The 19,093-nt window shown below is 44.6% G+C and overlaps 1 protein-coding gene across 1 annotated transcript in view; it reads left to right on the forward strand.

Annotated features, from left to right (window-relative positions):
- The window catches only part of RFC1 (replication factor C subunit 1), a 40,494-nt gene that overhangs the window by 20,475 nt on the left and 926 nt on the right, over window positions 1-19,093 (forward strand). Inside the window, 16 exon segments of the mRNA XM_087936822.1 lie at window positions 697-807; window positions 995-1,174; window positions 2,400-2,504; window positions 4,594-4,794; window positions 4,797-5,004; window positions 7,124-7,233; window positions 8,496-8,610; window positions 9,479-9,567; window positions 9,788-9,925; window positions 11,859-11,954; window positions 12,228-12,326; window positions 13,173-13,327; window positions 13,425-13,542; window positions 15,661-15,806; window positions 16,774-16,987; window positions 18,908-19,084. Coding sequence (XP_087792948.1) covers window positions 697-807; window positions 995-1,174; window positions 2,400-2,504; window positions 4,594-4,794; window positions 4,797-5,004; window positions 7,124-7,233; window positions 8,496-8,610; window positions 9,479-9,567; window positions 9,788-9,925; window positions 11,859-11,954; window positions 12,228-12,326; window positions 13,173-13,327; window positions 13,425-13,542; window positions 15,661-15,806; window positions 16,774-16,987; window positions 18,908-19,084 — 2,262 coding nt within the window.

The raw sequence follows: 19,093 nt of genomic DNA on the forward strand, positions 1-19,093 counted from the left end.
CTACCTAGTTTGGTAATGAAATGTTTTGCAAGAAAACCACCAAGCTGGGAGAGCACCAAGGGCCCCAGAGTTCAACCCTGAGGTACAAATACTCTCTTCTATCAATATGTATAAATGCACATATGTACAATGCATATATATACGTATCACATATACACATATATGTACGAATGTATGTGTATATGTGTGCACATCATACACATACACACAGTGGAAATAAATGCATTGAAGGAAGACTGGGATGTCAGATGGGAGCCGTAAAAGATGAGAGGTGGGTGCAGTGGATGTCCAAGACGTATTAGATCCATGTGGATAAATGTATAATCGCTGAGAACAAGAGTCCATATAAGAACCGCAAATGCTCAAATGTGATTCAGTAATTCTGCTGCAGGTAAAAAAGCACGTTCAGTCTTTTTTTGAGTAATCCAGGGATGTCCAAGCTTGGCAACCTTTTAAGACCTGTGGATTTCAGTTCCCAGAATTCTGGAAGTTGATGTCCGCACGTCTTGACATTGCCAAAGTTGGACATCCTAGCTGTAAACACTTCGGGGGAGTTTTGAATAAAGGAGGCTTTCTCTCCAGTCTCTTAATGAATCATGTTTGTTTATGAATGCAACCTCTTTTGCCAAGATTGACCCAAGCAGAATTTGAAAAGAACATCACTTATGCAGTGGGTTTCATTTTTTCCTTTTGAAGTCCATCAGTCCCGAGGACTCTGTGGAAAAGAAGCGGATAAATTACACGGCCTACAGAAGCTTCCTCAATCGAGAAGGTCCGAAGGCCCTCGGCTCTAAAGAAATACCCCAAGTGAGTCTTTAAAAAAAAAAAAAAATTGAGCCAAGAAGGAAGCTTGTCCTTTGATTAATGTTCTCAGGTGCCTCAGTCTAGGCTTTGCAGCTGGTTAACCCTGTAAACTTAACCCTTCTGGTCATCCCTTCCCCCTCCCTCTGGTAAATATATTTATTTATATTTATAGATTTATATATTTATTTAGGGCGGTGAAAATTGCTTGGAAGGCATGACGTTTGTGATTACCGGAATCTTGGAATCGATCGAACGGGATGAGGCCAAGTCTCTGGTCGAGCGCTACGGGGGGAAAGTCACCGGAAACGTCAGCAAGAAGACAAACTACCTTGTGAAAGGGCGTGACTGTGGCATGTCCAAGTGTGAAAAGGTACTTTATGGTGACACGCAGACATCGGGGTCCCTTGAGGTTTGGATCCTTCCTTGAGCCTAGAACAAACTTGGGAAGGATCTTGGAGGTCGTCTGGGGGGGGGGGGGGGGGGGGGGGGGGGGGGGGGGGGGGGGGGGGGGGGGGGGGGGGGGGGGTGTGGGGGGGGGGGGGGGGGGGGGGGGGGGGGGGGGTTGGGGGGGGGGGGGGGGGGAAGTGGGGGGGGGGGGTTGGGTTTTTTTTTTTTATTTAGGGGTAAGAAAAATATTTTTTTGGGATTCAGGGAGTTGAGTTTTTTTTTTTGTTTTTGGGAAGGAAATAAGTTTGGGGGTGTCAAACCCGATTTCATTGAGGGCCGCATTAGGGTTGTGTTTGACCTGGGAGTGGGGGATGCGCATGGCCAGGGTGGGCGTGGCCAGCTTGATGGTCCCTTGTGTTGGGGGCGCCTGTGGCGGTCCAAGCGCTCTGCCAGCAAAAACAGGCTCCCGAGCTCCATTTTTGGCTGCAGCGGCCTCCTGCAGCCCTTTGGTGGCGAAAACAGCTCCAATTTCACTGGCAGCCGTCCCACGGGCTGGTCCTTCGCTGTATCCAGGGCCGCTCTGCAGGCCAGATCTAAGCACCCCACAGGCCGGATCCATTCCCCGGGCCTTGAATTTGACACACCCCTGGTCTAATCCAGCCCCTGCTCAGGAAGGAGTCCTTACATCATTTCAGACAAATAAGTCTCCAATCTTTTCTTAAAAACCTCCAGTGATGGAGCACCCGCAACTTTGGGAGGCAAGCCATCCGGCAGTTAATTGTTCTCACGGTTGGGAAATTTCTCCTTCGAGCCATGGTGTTGCAGTGGTTAAAATGCAGCATTGCAGGCTGACTCTGCTGACTGCCAGCAGTTCAGTTCTGACCAGCTCACGGTTGACTCTGCCTTCCATCCTTCTGAGGTCGGTAAAATGAGGACCCAGATTGTTGGGCACAAGTGGATGGTTCTGTAAACCACTTGGAGAGGGTTGTAAAGCGCTGTGAAGCGGTATGTAAGTCTTTAAGCCCTATTGCTGTTGCTCTTAATTCAAGGTTGCTTCTCTCCTTGATTAGTTTTCATCCATTGCTTCTTGTGCTGCCTTCTGGTGCTTTGGAGAATAGCTTGACCTCTTATTTGTTTTTCCAAATGTTTTGACACATAAAAGTCACTATGGAAATATGACTTAGCCTCGATCTGAATTTTGCTGACAGGCATCGGCTTTAGGGACGAAAATAATCGACGAAGATGGCTTGTTTGACCTGATACGAAATACTCCAGGCAAGAGGTCCAAGTATGAAATAGCAGCTGAAATGGAGGTTGGTACTCCTGGCTCGACGTTCCTACTTCCTGCCATCCCTACAGTTGTGCTAGGGGAGGAAGATTGACAGCCAGGAAAAGGCCTGTACTGTAGGGAGGTGGGGAAGGATGCTGCCGTTGGCTCAGAGGTTATGCGAAGATGGTCGGGGTTTCCTATTTGCTGGAGAAGATGAGAGGAATCCACATCAGGAAGAAATGGGAAAAGTAAACTTCTCTCTTTCCGTGTGCTCCAGAGGGAATTTGCTTAAATGCAACTGTTGAAAGAAGGGATACGTAGATATTTGGACTGGAAACAGAGAAGGTGCTTGGGTGTGGGTCCACCATGCTGTACCTATTTGTGGTGCTCCAGGATTATTTGACACCCAGGCTGTTGACTTGTAGCTGTTGTGGCCCACCGGCAGCTGACATAGCTGGCAGCAGAGTCGGACAGTGAGGAGGTTGGGGAGGAACCTGGGCCGGGTCTGGAAGCTGAGGAAGGTTCGGAGGAGGGCTCTGCATCAGAGACGGGGCCGGGGCAGGCTGGCAGTCAACAGCTGCCTTCGGGTTCGGGGGTGCTTCTGGAACCGGTTCCCAGCCTGCGCAGGTGCAAAGCTAGCAGAAGACAAGAACAATTGAGAAAGCAGGGTCGACTCAGGAGTAAGGCCACGCCTCGGACATGATTGGCCCCCTCCCATAGGACATAAAAGAGGAATGAATGGGATGTGAGCTTTTGCAGGAAGCAATTAATTCGCTTGGACGGTTGGATGGAAAAATCCTGTTTGACTCTGTGTCAAGTTTGGCCTTGCCCTGTGCCTGGCAATTGGTTCTCTGGCCCCATTCCAAGTGTGATAAGGTGGGTGTTTATCAACATTCCTCTGAAAGACTCTTTCTGAATCCTGGCCAGCTGTGAATGAACGTAATTCACAGCTGTGGAAATAAAAAGGGGTTTTGTCGGGATTAAGGTGGTTTTTTATGCTTTCTAAGGAAGCCTAGGTCAGAACAGTAGCATCCCAGAGACTCCATCCTACGTATCCCTTTGTCTTTCAAAGTCTGTATTAAACCAGGGAGTTGAGGCTCTGAAAGTAACACTCAGCTGTATTGCTCGTGACCTTCTAGTTCCATGCAGTTGGTTTCTTGAAGGGCACCCAGGTTTGTTGATGGGTAGAATTAAAAATTACCTGGTGAAATGAATGGAGGGAGCTACTGAAGCTCGCTTTTTAGGTGCTTGTCAGGGGGCTAAAAGCAAATAAAAGGAGGGGAGATGGGACAGTGGCTTAGACTTGCTCCTTTCTTCCTAAATTTGGGTAAGATGTTTTCAGCTGCAGGAGGGGGAACAAAAGGAAGAATGTGCCAATTTAGAACTGAATTGGTGCTGGATAAAATCTGAGAACTTTGGAAACAAAGAACGTATGTGCCAAATCAGTAACCTAAACAAACATTTAAAATATACATTTTTAATTTAAGGGATTTCTACTATAGCAGAGATGCCCAACCTTGGCCACTTCAAGACTTGTGGACTTCAACTCCTAGAATTCCCCATGGCTGGCTGGGGAATTCTGGGACTTGAAGTCCACAGGTCTTAAAGTGGCCAAGGTTGGGCAGCCCTGTGCTATATAGCCGCTCTGGTGTGTTGAGAACGGATATTAGTCCTCTTACATAAACTAAATCTGGTAGTTGCCGATGGAGATGGGGAGAAGAATTCCCTTGGCTTGGCATGAATAATATAATTGAGTGAATCTCCAGATAAGCTCCCCCCAAATACTTAAGATTTCTAAACGCTTCAGTGATTAGTTTCATGCCAAACACTAAAAATGGGACATTTGGTTTTGGCTTAATCCTATATCTGAGTCTAAATTGTCATGCTCCATGGTTTACAACAGGGGTCTTCAAACTTACGGATTTCAACTCCCAGAATTCCTCCTCCAGTCATGTTAGCTCAAGAATTCTGGGAGTTGAAGTCCACCAGTCTTAACCTTGCCAAGTTTGAAGACCCTTGGTTTACAACATCATGTTTTTTTTGGCCAGTTGCGTTAATTTGCAAAGGTCCACCTTCGTTCTCAGGGCAGCCTTTTCCTGTCCTTTATTTTTTTATTTTTATGTTTTTTGAAGGCCAAGAGAACAAAGTCCAAGGTTGAAAAAACGTCCCCGGAAACGAAAGCTGACAAAAGGAAACCGAGCCCTACAAAGCCGGATTCCGACTCCCGGAAAAAAAAACCTTTCCTTGTGGAAAACACGGAGCCTTTGAAACCCATCAAACAGGAAGCCGGGCCAGTAAGGAGAGGGCTGGACTTCCTGGAGGAGGAGGAGGAGGAGAGAGGAAGAAGAAGAAGCAAGTTCCCAAGGCGGAAAAGAGCTCGGCTCATGAAACGGATCAAAACAGAGAAGTGTTATTGTGGGTGGACAAGTACAAGCCTACCTCTCTCAAAACGATCATCGGGCAACAAGGCGAGCAGAGCTGCGCCAATAAACTCCTGCGTTGGCTTAAAAACTGGCAGAAGAATTCTTTCGAAGACAAACAGGGTAATTATATATTTTTGGCAGTCTTTGACTTACAACCATTTATTTAGCGACCGTTCGAAGTTACAATGGTGCAGGAAAAAAAGGGACTTAAGATCTGTCATGCCCTTGGTAGAGTCGGACTCTGAGGGAGAGGAGGAACAGCTGACAGGGAGTGGAAATGTGGTTCCAGAGGTTGTAGAGGAGGCTTGGGAAAGGCAGAGGCCGGCTGGGCAGTCAGAGGAAGAACCAGGCCCATCCCCTCTGCATCCTAGGACATGCAGGGAGGGAAACAACTTGGCTTAGGAGAGAGGAGGCGGCCATGATCCCCCTCATTGGTTGCAGCTGGGGAGAATAGTACATAAGAGAGACGGTTAAAACACAAGCAAAGCGTGTGTTACTTTGGGCTGAAGTTATCTTGGTTGGCGTCCTTCCAACAGACAGTGCCTTGTTATTTCCTTGAATTTGGTAACTACTTATCCTGGTCCGTTGTGGAATTTCCTTCATTGTAGTTTGTTTTGTTTTTTTACTTCACCTTCATCTGCTCATTGAGTTTGGACTATATTGTTTTCTTTTGAAGACTATTTTTGAATAAATTTAATCTCCAACTGAGAATTATTGAACAGTGGGGCCAAGTTAGAGGCATTAAAGGACATTTATTTACGTTTTGGATTTTGTTACGTTTGTGTTACACTCCGGGTTATCACAAGATTATTCTTCCCCCTTTCGACCCATGGTCTCGTGATCCAAATTCAGACGCTTGGCAACTGGTTCACATTTACGACGGTTGCAATGTCCCGGGGTCTACGCGATATCCCCTTCCAACAAGCAAAAGACCTTGGGGAAGCCAGATCCCCTTAACACACTAATTTATCAACTGAAGGGATTCGATTAACGAGTGGCGAGAAAAGGTTGTAAAATGGGGCAGAACTCACTTAGCAATGGAAAGTTTGGGGGAGGGGGTTCAATTGTGGTTGTAAGTCAAGGACTACCGTTAACCTTGATTCGCTGTAACTGGTAGGCCAGATTGGACACAGGATTACCAATTGACATTCAGCTGTGAATTTATTTAAATCCTTTTTTTCCCCCTAAAGCACTAAATTATAGGAAAATGAATTAGGCTCCTGGAAAACAAGATTGGATGCTTCCCTTGATTAAAATAAAAATATCCTTGAAACAGGCCTGGATCATTTTTATCTCTAAGATGCTGGTTCTGTTTATACAGACCTTTTAAATGGGAGGCATTTCACATATGATGTCAACAGAGTATAGATTAGATTAGTGTTATGAAAGAACAGATTAAACCCTAAGACATTCATGTTTAATTCCGTCGTTAAAATAGCATCAGTAGAAGAAACTTCAAACATTTGAATCATTGTTTCCAGGCTTGCCTAAAAGTCCTTAAAAATGCCAAGCACACCCTGTTAATCTTTGTTTTGGCTTGGTAGCAACTTGTAACGGGAATGTACAAAAGGAAAACTCTTCACAACTGCAGTGTTTTCTCACCTGGGTATCTGGCCACATCTAGCCAAGCTTCTTCCTCGCTGTATTTATCAAGCAGGTGCATCTTAAGAGAACATTGAATGGCATGTTCAAATTGAATTAAATATGAATTGAATTAAATTTGAAATGAATTCTTTATTGTCATTGTATGTATATACACAGTATACACATACAACGAAATTCACATAACACCCAGAGACTAGATTCAATATGCACAAACACGACAATCCCCAAACACCTCCCCATCCACCAAAATTCCCCACTCCCTAAAAACACACAAGCATCCACACAACAGACCAAGTAATCCTGTCCAACAGCTCACTGATGGTGGTCCTTAAGTTCATTGTTAAGTGCAATTATAGCTCTGGGATAAAAACTATTCAGAAAATGTGTGGTCCAAGTTTTAATTGCTCTGTATCTTCTGCCAGAAGGCAGCAGTTCACAAAGATTGTGAGCAGGATGGGAAGAGTCTCTGAGAATGTTGTGTGACTTCCTTAAACAGCTATGGGAATTGTTCCTGAAGCTATGAGACTTATTCTGTAGGCTGTGTAATCGGAGTTATTTTATTGAATGAAGATTTCACCTGTCCTTCTCTCTGTGTCCCATAACCAGCTAAAAATCCCCTCCATTTTCTCCACAGTCAAATCCAGTAAGTTTGGAAGCAAAGATGATGGTGCTAGTTCCAAAGCAGCTTTGCTTTCTGGGCCCCCGGGAGTAGGCAAAACCACAACGGCATCGCTAGTTTGTCAGGTGAGTTGTGTTTTCACACAGGTAGGTTTGCAAGAAGAAGAGGTGGCAGATCTAATCTGCATGAAGTTGAGGTTTTCTTAGGGTTTTTGGGGGGAGGGAGAATGAACAGTGAACAAACATTTGTTAAGAAAGTTACGTTGCTCCATTTTATGGCTTTTCATGCCTCGGTCGTTAAGCAAATCTGGCTCCCTCATTGACTTTGCTGGTCAAAGGGGATTGTGTAACCCCTTTTGTGACCACTGCAACCTTCGTAATATGAACCAGTTGCCAAGTGTCTGAATTTTGATGATGTGACCATGGGAAGGCTGCCACAGTCATAAGTGTGAAAAATGGTCATAAGTCACATTTTTCAGTGCCGTTGTAAACTTTGAACGGTCACTAAATGAAGCTTTGTAAGTCAAGGATTACCCATATAATGTCTCTGCCAGTATTTGCACCACTACTTTTCAACCATTAAAAGGCTTGTCTATGTCAACTCATAAAATACTTCTATGGTCATTTTAGAGTTGCCAACAGAAAGGGAGGGGGGAAAGGGGTTTGAAAGACCAGTGAGGCCATTTGGAAATTGAAAGTGCATTCCATAAATAGTTTTTCAAAGATAGTAACTAGATGCCTGAAGTTTCTGCCGTGCAAAATTCTAACTGGCATTGATGACTCTGGCTATGGACGTGTCCCGTTGGAGAATGTGAATTACGATACACCCAGGGGTGGAGGGAAAACCAGGGTCAAGGCTGACAATGAATGATGTGCCTCAGAATCGGCGACACCCAGGCAGAGCCGGACATGTTAACTTCCAATAAATCGTTTTTGGAAGTTTGGCTCGAGACTCAGGATTTAATTGGGGGTGACTGCCGGAATCCTGACAGCCTACCTGGTTTCTTGGTTTCCCTCTCCTGTATGGTTCCAAGCTGGCTCACAAAGCTTAACTGAGATTACGGGATTATTTTAGAAACCGGCATCTGGGCCTGGACATCAGATTAAGCATGCTTATTTGTTGCGATCCCGAGACCAAGACGAAGACTTCAAGTGTTGTTTCAGACTGCCTTTGTGTCTCTCCATTGGCACAATTAACCCTGGTGGCTTAATTGGAAATGCTTTTCCGTCATCAAAATGGCTTCAATCTAGTTTTCCACGGCTAATCTGAAACAAACGCTGTGCCAAAGGTTGGACCCGCCTGCTGTGAAAAATGAGCCAGCGGGCCACAGGCGTGGTGGGTGTCCCCTCCCAATGCTGTTGTCTTCGTTTTTTTTAACCCAAATCAGGAACTCGGTTTGAGTTACGTGGAGCTGAACGCGAGTGACACCCGCAGCAAGAAAAGCCTGAAAGAGGTGGTGGCCGAATCGCTGAATAACACCAGCATCAAAGGATTCTGCTCTGGTATTTTCTTCACTCTGATCACGGCGGGGTTTTGTTCTTGTTCTTTGGTGAAAAATTGGAAAATCTAAATGGAGGCGGTGATCCCTGTTTATGATTAAATGGCAGCCAAGCGCATAAGACCATAAGCCAGGGGGTGTCAAACTGGATTTCTTCGAGGGCCGGATCAGCATTGTAGTTCTCATCTGCAGGCGGGGGAGGGGGCAGAGGGTTGGTATGGCCAATTTTGGGGCATTTATTTCAGTCTTTATCAGCCCGGTTTTCTTCCTGTTGTGTGTCTGTTTTGTGGCCCTTTTTCACCCTGTTTGAGGCTCATTTTTCAGCCATTATGGGCCCGTTTTTTCAGCCCAATTTTTGGCCATTTTTCAAGTCTTTTTTTGGCCTGTTTGGGCCCAGGTTTTGCCTATTTTTCACCCTGTTTTGGGCCTGTTTTTCAGCTGTTTCAGTGCATCTTTTGGCCTGTTTTCCAGCTGTTCTGGGCCCTTTTTTCAGCCTGTTCTTTTGGCCTGTTTTTAGGCCCCTTTTGGCCTGTTTTTCAGCCTGTTTAGGCCCTGTTTCTCAGCTATTTTTTCAGGCCGTTTTGGGCCTGGTTTTTGGCCTGTTTTTCAGCCTGTTTTGGGCCCAGTTTTCAGGCCATTTTCAGCCGGCAGAGTGCTGCAGGAGGCCATGGAGGGTGAAAACAAGGTGCGAAGGTGCGTCCTTTGATATTTGCAGGCTGGCCCCTCAGGCTGAATTTAAGCACCCCGCAAACCAGTCACAGGCCTTGAGTTTGTCACTATAATTCAGCGTCAAACAAGCAGTTCTACAACTGAATCCCTCAGTAATCCGATTTCCACATCATTTCTTTCGGTTTCCCCTCCTCCATCCTTAGGGGTGTCCCGTTCTGTCAGTGCAAAACACGTCCTTCTGATGGATGAGGTGGATGGGATGGCTGGCAGTGAAGACAGAGGTGGGATACAGGTAAGGAACGCATGAACCTGACGTGTAAAGGAATACTTAAACGCTTAACTAAAAAAAAAACCTCAAGTCCAACTTGCTTTAATTTACCTGTTTAAAATATATGGGAATCTTAATTTCGTGACAGCATTTGGATCTGCTAGATCCTGTTCAATGCGGACTAATCTGTTGAGTAGTTACTACGCTGGTTCTGGACTTCATCATACCCTGTCTTTTTTTGCAGGAGCTAATTGACCTTATTAAGCACACAAAAATTCCAATAATTTGCATGTGTAACGACCGGAACCATCCCAAGATCCGTTCTCTGGTCCACTATTGTTTTGACCTTCGTTTTCCAAGACCGAGGGTGGAACAGATCAAGGTAAAGAATTCTTCCCAGAGTTTGTTTTTGGTCTCTTCTCATACTTTGGGGCGGGGGGGGTATTTTCTTGGAGATTACTTTTAGGGAGTGCAGGTGATTCATTGAGCAGTAGAAGCGAATGGCCCCTGGAAGAAAACTAAATTCACGATTTTGCTACTTTCACCTCTAAGTTTGTTGGTGGGTGCCTACATTGTAGAGCGTTCTGCTTGGAACGTTAGGTGATCTGTCATCCTTAAAAATACATTTTTATTTCCAACTACCATGTTTCTCCAAAAATAAGACCCTGTCATTCATATATATATGTGTGTGTGTGTGTGTGTGTGTGTGTGTATGTGTATGTATATGTATATGATATACATACATACATGTAGTTGTAATGTATGTATGTATGTATATATATGTGTGTGTGTGTATATATATATATACATACATATGTATATGTATATGTATATACATACATACACACATACATATATATACATGTATATGTATATGTATACATACATACATACATACGTACATATTTGCCACCAAAAGGCACCAGGTCTTACTTTCGGGGGATGCCATCCTCACTTGCATGCATCACCCCTGGCCTCCTTTTCGCTGTCAGGGACCTTCAGGAATTTCTTCTGTAGCCAGCAAGGCTTTCCTGAAGGGCTCTGCAGCCGATAAGAGAGCTCTGGATTGATCCAGAGCTTTGTTTATCAGCTCCCGTGGCCTTCAGGAAAGCCTTGCCAGCCTTGCTGGCTGCAGAAGAAATGAGCCAGCAAGGCAGGTGTTGAGGTGTGCAAGACCTGGCTACAACTGTCCAAAGGTAAGTAGTAGGGTGGCTCCACCCCCCTACCCCCCATCTCCACCCTAGCTTAATTTTTACCCCTGCGCTCTGGAGTGGGCAGGATCTTAATTAGGGCTTATTTGGGGGGATAAAACTTATATTGGGCCCACGTGTAAAAATCAAGCTAGGACTTACTTGCAGGGTAGGTTGTATTTTCAGGGCACCGGTCTGTTCATAGATTCATTTGTAGGGTTTGCTTTGGGGAGGCACATGTTAACATGCTGAATACATGTACTGTCTTTGAAAATAAATATAAAAGGCGGTTTATAACTCCTTTAATAAAGCTTGTAGAAATTTTGACTTGTGCCCAAGGAAGTTGCAGCCTTTTGGATTAGTTCCCCCATGTGCTATTTTTTTTTTTTTATACGCACAATCTGAAGTGGCGTTTTTAACCACAGTTTGAAGTTGTCTAATCAAGAAGAAGCAGAACTAAGAATACAGGTAGTCCTCGATTTACGAGTACAGTTGAGCCCAAAATTTCTGTGGTTAAGCGGGGACAATTGTGAAGTGAATTTTGCTCCGTTTTACACCCTTTCTTGCCGGAATTCACTGCAGTTGTTAAGTGAGTAGCACAGACATTAAGTGAATTGGACTTTGCTTGTCAGAAGGTCACAAAAGGGGATCTGGTGAAATTGGGACACTGCAACGGTCATAAATGTGAGCCAGTTGCCAAGCATCCGAATGTAAATCACGTGACAACGGCCGTAAGTGTGAAAAATGGTCATTAGTCACTTTTTTCAGTGCCATTGAACTTCCGAATGGTCACTAAATGAGCTCCTTTAAGTCGGGGACTACCTGTAATGAAAAGTTAGTTGCTCGGGCAGGAACAGAAACCTGCAATTTTTATTTTTTTTTATTTTTTTTTTGCAACTTTTCCTGAACTCTTAAGACAGTAGGAGATTGAGACAGATTTCTGAACGCGCATATTTCTACAGAAATTCGTACAGACCTGTTTAATGTATATATAAAAAAGAAGACATTGGTTGATATTGAGGTAACATTTCCAGCTCTGTCAATGAACGACACACCACTTTTAAGTCCTGTATGGACCCACAATTTTTCTCCATTTGCTCATAACAAAACAAATGGCTTTTGCAGGGCGCTATGATGTCCATTGCTTTCAAAGAAGGGTTAAAGGTTCCACCACCGGCAATGAACGAACTCATTTTGGCAGCTAATCAGGATATCAGACAGGTGAGTTACCTATCAAGACAGGTTATCTGATGTATAATTCTGTTCGTGGTTCCAGAAGCATTTGATTTGATGCAAACTGGAAGCAGGAAGCATTGATAGGGAAAAAGAGGGGTTTTGTTGTTGTTGTAAGAAAAGGAATTATTTTATAAAATAAAATACCCGTGGGAAATATTGATTTGTAGCATTTCTTTATCAGAACTTTGTAATGTAGATTTTTTTCCCTTACTCAACGGGCCTTGTGAGCAAGCCTTTGTGCTTTCTTTTTGTCGAAAGGTGTTGCATAATCTCAGCATGTGGTGTGCCAGAGACAAAACTTTGACTTATGACGGTGTCAAAGAGGACGCCAGTAAAGCCAAAAAGGATATTAAGCTGGTAAGTTGATTGAAGGCCCACATCCATGCAATGTATTTCAGTAAGAGGTTTGGAAGCGTTTAGAAATCCTTCAAGTTCAAAATGACTTGTTTAAACCTTCCTAGAAATGCCCCCAAGGCAACACTTGCAGATGTGTCCAAGCTCTATTTTAAGTCCAGAATACTTATCATTGGAGCCTCATCAGAAAGCCTTTTAGCGGGATTAGAACTACAATTTGATCTCAAAAGTGGAATATCGTTGAACTCTTTAAGGGTTTTAAATTTGAAACATTTCTCATGATGCTACTAAAAACCCAATGGCACCTAGATACAGATCACATTTTTTTTAAAAAGGGAACTGCAGACATCAGATTTTGGCAAGGTTTAAAAGAAGCTCACTTTTACCAAGGAAGAAAGCAAGTCCCTGTTATTGACGTATTTGGCAGTGACACCTGATTGCAATGCAAGCAAGGAAGAGGAAAAAAAAATACAACCCATGATAATGTAAGACAAGGTGGTTTGTAAATTTGAAGAGAAATTGGTTGTTTACTTAAACAACCGGTGCTTTGTGGACATAAAAAAAATCAATATCTTTCAGTAGGCACATAGCAGAAAAATATAATTCAGGATTCTCCTAAAGTTGGAAGTTTACGAGATGGGGGAGTGATTCTGCTCAGAGACCAAAGCCACAAATGAATAGAATAATGATACTACTTATACTTCACATTCTAGATAAGGTATATTTTATATTTTTCAGAGAGTTAGAGATCTATTCTCCACTACTTCCCAGAAGTTCCAACTCACCTGTTGTAAGGGGGTGATAGAAACAAGTGCCAGCCATTTCCCTGAATGACTTTCCTTTCTCCAGGGTCCTTTTGATGTCGTGAGGAAGGTTTTTGCCAACGGAGAAGAGACTTCTCACATGTCTCTCATAGACAAGGCAGACCTGTTCTTCCACGATTACTCTCTGGGACCCCTCTTTGTCCAAGAAAACTACATCCACGTCAAGCCAGCCGCTGCTAGGTAAGTCCCGATGGTTGTTTTTGACCAAGAGTTGTTGGGCATTTAAGACAGCAGTGAACGTCGGCCTCAATATGCGCTTCTCCCCTGCCTTTTTCAGAAACGACTTGAAGAAAGAACTCATCTTACTTAGCAAAACCGCCGACAGTATTTGCGATGGCGATTTAGTTGACCGCCAGATTCGCGCTCGACAAAACTGGAGCCTTCTGCCCACTCAGGTTATCCTGCTCTTTTGTTCTGGTGTAGATTTAGATGCAGTAAAAAAAAAATGGCTTCTTGCAAAAAAAAATAAACATGCGGTCATCTTAAAAGCCAGCTTGGATTATTATTATTTTTCTCTGCAAAACCCAAGGGATGTGGTGGTGAGGAGTTGACAGTGCCTTCATGGCAACATTACCAGTTTTGTTTTTATCCCACCTTGATTATTTTTATAAATAACTCAGGGCGGCAAATGTACCTAATGCTTCCGTTTCCCCCACAATCTGTGAGGTGGGTTGGGCTGAGAGGGATTGACTGATCCAAAGTCATCCAGTTGGCTTTCATGCCTGAGGAAGGACTAGAACTCATGATCTGGTTCCTAGCCTGGTGCCTTAACCACTAGACTAGGGGTGTCAAACTCAACTTCATTGAGGGCCGCATCAGGGCTGTCATTGACCTCGCGGGGGGTGGGGCTGGTTGAGCGTGTCCAACTGGGTGGGCGTGGCCAGCTTGATGCCATTCCCCAAACTGCTGGCATGTTTCTTCTTTGCATTGGGTAGACCAGGCTGAAGCCACACTGGCTGGATCTGGCCCGTGGGCCTTGAGTTTGACACTCCTACACTGGACCTAACTATTTATTTATTTGGTTTGTCAATTGCTTACAAGATGATAGGTATAAGTAAAAACATAGTTATGAATACATGGTTATATATAAGAAAAATTAAAAGTAAAAAAAACAATAGGACAGGGACGGTAGGCATGTTGGTGCACTTATGCACGCCCCCTGCAGACCTCTTAGGAAAGGGGTGAGGTCAATAGTAGACAGTTTAAGGTTAAAGTTTTTGGGGTTTGGGGAAGAAACCACAGAGTCAGGTAGAGTGTTCCAGACAGTGACCACTCTGTTGCTGAAGTCGTATTTCCTGCAATCAAGTTTGGTGTGGTTAACCTTGAGTTTGTATCTATTGTGTGCTCTTGTGTTGTTATGGTTGAAGTTGAAGTAAGGTTGAAGCTTGGAAAAGAAAAGTATCAGAATTCAGAATTTTATTTCTTCCTAGCATAAGCTTTGAAATATTACTTTATCTAGCATATTTTATTTTATCTGGCATACGTTATCTAGCCTAAGCTTTGAAATATTATTGCAACAGATGTCAGTTTTTTCACTGTTCAGTCATTGTGGTTCAACTGCATAGTAACCAGCAGTTGATTTGAGTAGCACATTTTTTAGGGCTCCAAAGCAGTGCCCATTTACCTCCTTTCAGATTTAGAACTTACGTTTTCTTAAATGCCATGTTTGTTCGAAGAACAACAATTAAGTACGATGTTTATTTTTTGTAAAAACAATGCAGGCTTGTATTCTTCATGTTCTCTTTTCGAATAACAGAACGCCGGGGAGAGTAAAGATACTTCTAAGAGCATTTGAGAGAGCATTCCTATGGATAAGTTGCTCTAGATCAAGAGCTGCAGATGAAATAAACGTTAGATTTGACAAGTATAGAAATCTAGTGATATTTACAGATCTGTTGGGTTCTGGAATAATAATGCTTTTAGAACAGTGTCCCTTTCTATTCGTTTAAAAAGGCAAGAAGAGAAAATAAGAATAATTCTGAATTATTAATTTCCCATTAATGGTCCCATAAACTTGGACCCCAGTTTCTTGCTAGGGAGTTTTAGCTTCAGATATTTTGTGGAGCGGTAGACCTTCTCCCCCACCTGGAATGACCACTGCTGGCTGATGAGGGGGGATCCCTGGAATACTTAGGCATTGGGACGAAGTCCGTGCCGCTCACTACTCTGAAGGGGCTAGTCCCATGCTACTGTGGAACACCATTATTGTACGCGGCCTCCCTGAAAGGCAGGAGGTCCCCCAATTGAACTGCTGATAATTCACACAACACCTCAGGTACTGCTCTACCGTGGTGTTCAGTCTCTCTGCCGCACCCCCACCACCACCACACACACACACACACAGATGAAAGGCCAAACTAAGTTCCTGGGGTGACCCAATAGGCTGCAGGAATTCCTTCCAGAACTTAGCCGTGAACTTTCGGCTTCATTGTTCTTGGTCCTTCGCTCTGCCTCCTCAGCTGTATTTTATCACAAGCAGAGAAAATGCTAGAGCACTTTCCTTTCCTTTTCAGGCCATTTATTCGAGCGTCCTGCCCGGGGAGCTGATGAGAGGCAATTTGCAAGAATTTCCAAGTTTTCCGAGTTGGCTGGGAAAATTTTCATCCACTGGAAAGCATGACCGCATCGTCCAGGAGCTTTCTATGCATATGAGTCTCAGGTAACACAGGCAGTAGTCCTCGACAGACAGCTGCAATTGATTCCAAAATTTCCGTTGCTAAGCGACAGTTGTTAAATGAACACCGTTGCAAAGGGGGTTCTTGGCCAGAGCCGTCACCTGATCTTTAATCAGGAGCTGGGAGACCCGAGTGGTGCCCTTTCCTAGCTCAAGAAGCCCTTCCGTCACTCTTGTCCAAATCCCTCCGTGGCTTCATGCTTGCAATGGCCTGGACGTGGCCCTGTCCCTTTAGACCCCGTGGGAACTCAGTTGTCCCGAATGCAGTAGACAGCTGATGTGCATGTCTCAGTGCCCCCTTTGCTTTCATGCTTGAAGGTGCAATTCAAGGTGCTGGCTCTAACCCCTGAAGCCCTACATATAGCCCAGGCCTCTGGTTCTTTGGGGGCCCACCTATCCCCTCCATCGGATTCAATCCCACAGAATTCCTGCGTTCTGGATCCTTTCAATTAAACCATTTCCTCCATCGGGCACACGGAAGCATGCCTTCTCCGCAGGGATCCTTCGAGATTCCCGCAGATCCCACCTCCCTGGCATTCCAGAAGGCCTTAGGTTGATTTGATTTGATTGTTTATTTGTACCCTATGACTGTCACTAAGTGTTGTACCTACGATTCTTGATGAATGTATCTTTTCTTTTTATGTACACTGAGAGCACATGAACCAAGACAAATTCCTTATGTGTCCAATCCTACTTGACCAAATAAAGCATTCATTCATTCATTCATTCCTGGGCCTCGCGGTAAGGTGGTTCAGATTATGCGTGGCTGCGGTTCACCAGATCTGCCATCCTTTCTGGCCGTTACTTTCTCGTTTCGTAATGGTTGCCTTCCTTTCTCATTTTATCGGTGTTATTGTACGTTCTCCAGAGTTGGAGTCGGACGGGGCTTCTGGCAAAGTCTGGGCGCATTCCAGCTTCTGGCTAAAATATATTCCTCCTCCCTCCTTGGCAGAACGCACGCGAGTAAGAGAGACGTCAATCTGGACTACCTGTCCTATCTGCGAGATGCAGTGGTGAGTCCGTTGGCTCGCCAAGGCTCTGACGGAGTCCAGGACGCTGTTGCCTTCATGGATTCTTACTGCTTGTTGAAGGAAGATGTCGAAAACCTCATGGAGGTCACCAGCTGGGCAGGCAAGCCCAGTGTGTTTTCCAAATTGGATTCTAAGGCAAGTGACCAGTTGGTTATCCCTGCCTGTCAATGCATTGGGTTGACTTCTTGAAAGAGGAGCTTTGAGAAAGACCAGTGATCAACTTCAAAATACATAGTCTGCTCCCAAGGGATATAGTAAATTAAACACACACACATACACACACAGATATCAAAACCCAGGTGATTGTGGCAATTGACGTTCGCGGTTAATTGCCAGGGACGCAGAAAAAAGTGTGATCTTTCTGCCACTTAGAATGCCTTGCACGTTATGTCTCTTAGTCACCAGAATAGTACAAACACCGGCTTGTAAAAGAGAATGCTGAACTTACTCGTCTGCAGCCAGGGGTGTCAAACTCAGTTTCATTGTGGGCCACATCAGGGCTATGGTTGACCTTGGGGGGGGGGCGAGGGGGGGGCTAGGCAGGCATGGTCAACTTGACACCACTCCCCAAACTGCTGGCATGTTTCCAGTGGTGGGATTCAAAAAATTGTGAGTACTGGTTCTCTGGGCGTGGCAGGGGAAGGTTACTGCAAAATCCCCATTCCCTCCCCACCCCACTAACCTGCTTTCCAGCTCCGTTCTCCTGGGCAGGGCAACCAAAGAAGACCTAGCCAATCATCTGGGACTCAATGGGAGGCAGAGAAGAGATGGGGGTGGGGCCCAGTCAGAGGTGGGATTGGCCGGTTCTCTGAACTACTCAAAATTTCCGCTACCGGTTCTCCAGAACTGGCCAGAACCTGCTGAATCCCACTTCTGCATTGTTTCCTCTTCTCACTGGGCAGACCGGGCCAAAGCCATGATGGCCTGATGTCTCCTCTTTGCAGGGGCAGACCGGGCCAAAGCCATGCCGGCCTGATGTCTCCTCTTTGCAGGGGCAGACCGGGCCAAAGCCATGATGGCCAGCCCCTTACATTTTCCAGGATGGCCCTGCAGGCTTTGTGTTTGACACCCCTGGTCTAAAGCAGATCAGAATGTGGGTTTCATTGACTCTCCAGCCAGCTGCTTTGGTAGTGGAACTAGGCAGGTGTTCAATGGTAATTCTTTGATGTAGTATTCAGGAGAGGTGGCTCTTGCAGGTAAACAAACACAAAAAAGGACATGAAACTGATTTTTGGAGGGTTTTTTTTTGTGGGGGGGGCCATAGCCATATCACAAGAGGAGCTGATTGAGGGTCTTGGAAATCTTTTTGTTTTGACTTGACATTCTTATTCTCTTTTGATATGCTTTCTTTTCTGCATCCTATCTGAAAAATTCAGCTTTTTTATTGTTGTAGTTCAGAAAATACCAGGCTCGGCACGCTACGTCCAGTGTATTAAACACACACACACACACACCATTTTCTCATATTTTAGGAAATAATCTCAAAGAGCTCTATCGGTTTGTGTCCCTTGTGGAAGATTTTAAGCTTATTGGACTCCTTTACTCCATGGGAGGGGAGTTCAGCATGGAAAAAACTTCAAAGAGAAGAAAACACATGCCATTCTCTTTCGTTTGCATGTTACTGGCAAAGGTTGAAAATGTCATATTTTGTTAGCGTATATCTAGCACTAGTAAACTTTCCACTGAGAAATTTCAGGTAATTTGCAAGATATTGCAGAGTTTTCCATAGACTCATTGAACATAGATATAGATATATATATGTTTTGTTGGGAAGGTTTCCCAGAACGTACATATATGCTGGGTTGCTCCTGTCTCATTCAGATAAAAGTCCCCTCACCGTCTATGTCAGCATTACTCTCACTCCAGTGTGCATTGTTCAAGTGCAAAAACAGGTGCTGGTAAATATTAGTCAGGAAATGAACTTATTCCTGTGGTATTTTTGCAAATGGCAAATAGTAGTTGCTAAACGAGGAGTCACTGTAATGCAGTTTGCACCTCGTTAATAATTGCTGAACCAAAAATGCTTACAAGTCTTCATTGGTTTGGCCGCCACAGGTTAAATCGGCGTTCACGCGCACCTACAATAAAGTTGCACATCTTACGCCATACTCCCTGCAACTTGCACCAAAGTCGAAGCGAGCGGGCTCAGTGGACATGGAAATGAGTGAAGAACTGGAACTGAACGAACCCGAGACCGATCAAGGGAGCCTGGAAAGCGATGCAATGATTAAGGTACCACCC

This window comes from Pseudonaja textilis, chromosome 6 (genome assembly GCF_049901715.1).
Source record: "Pseudonaja textilis isolate UNSWEBS1 chromosome 6, rPseTex1.2, whole genome shotgun sequence".
NCBI classification, from domain to species: Eukaryota; Metazoa; Chordata; class Lepidosauria; order Squamata; family Elapidae; genus Pseudonaja; species Pseudonaja textilis.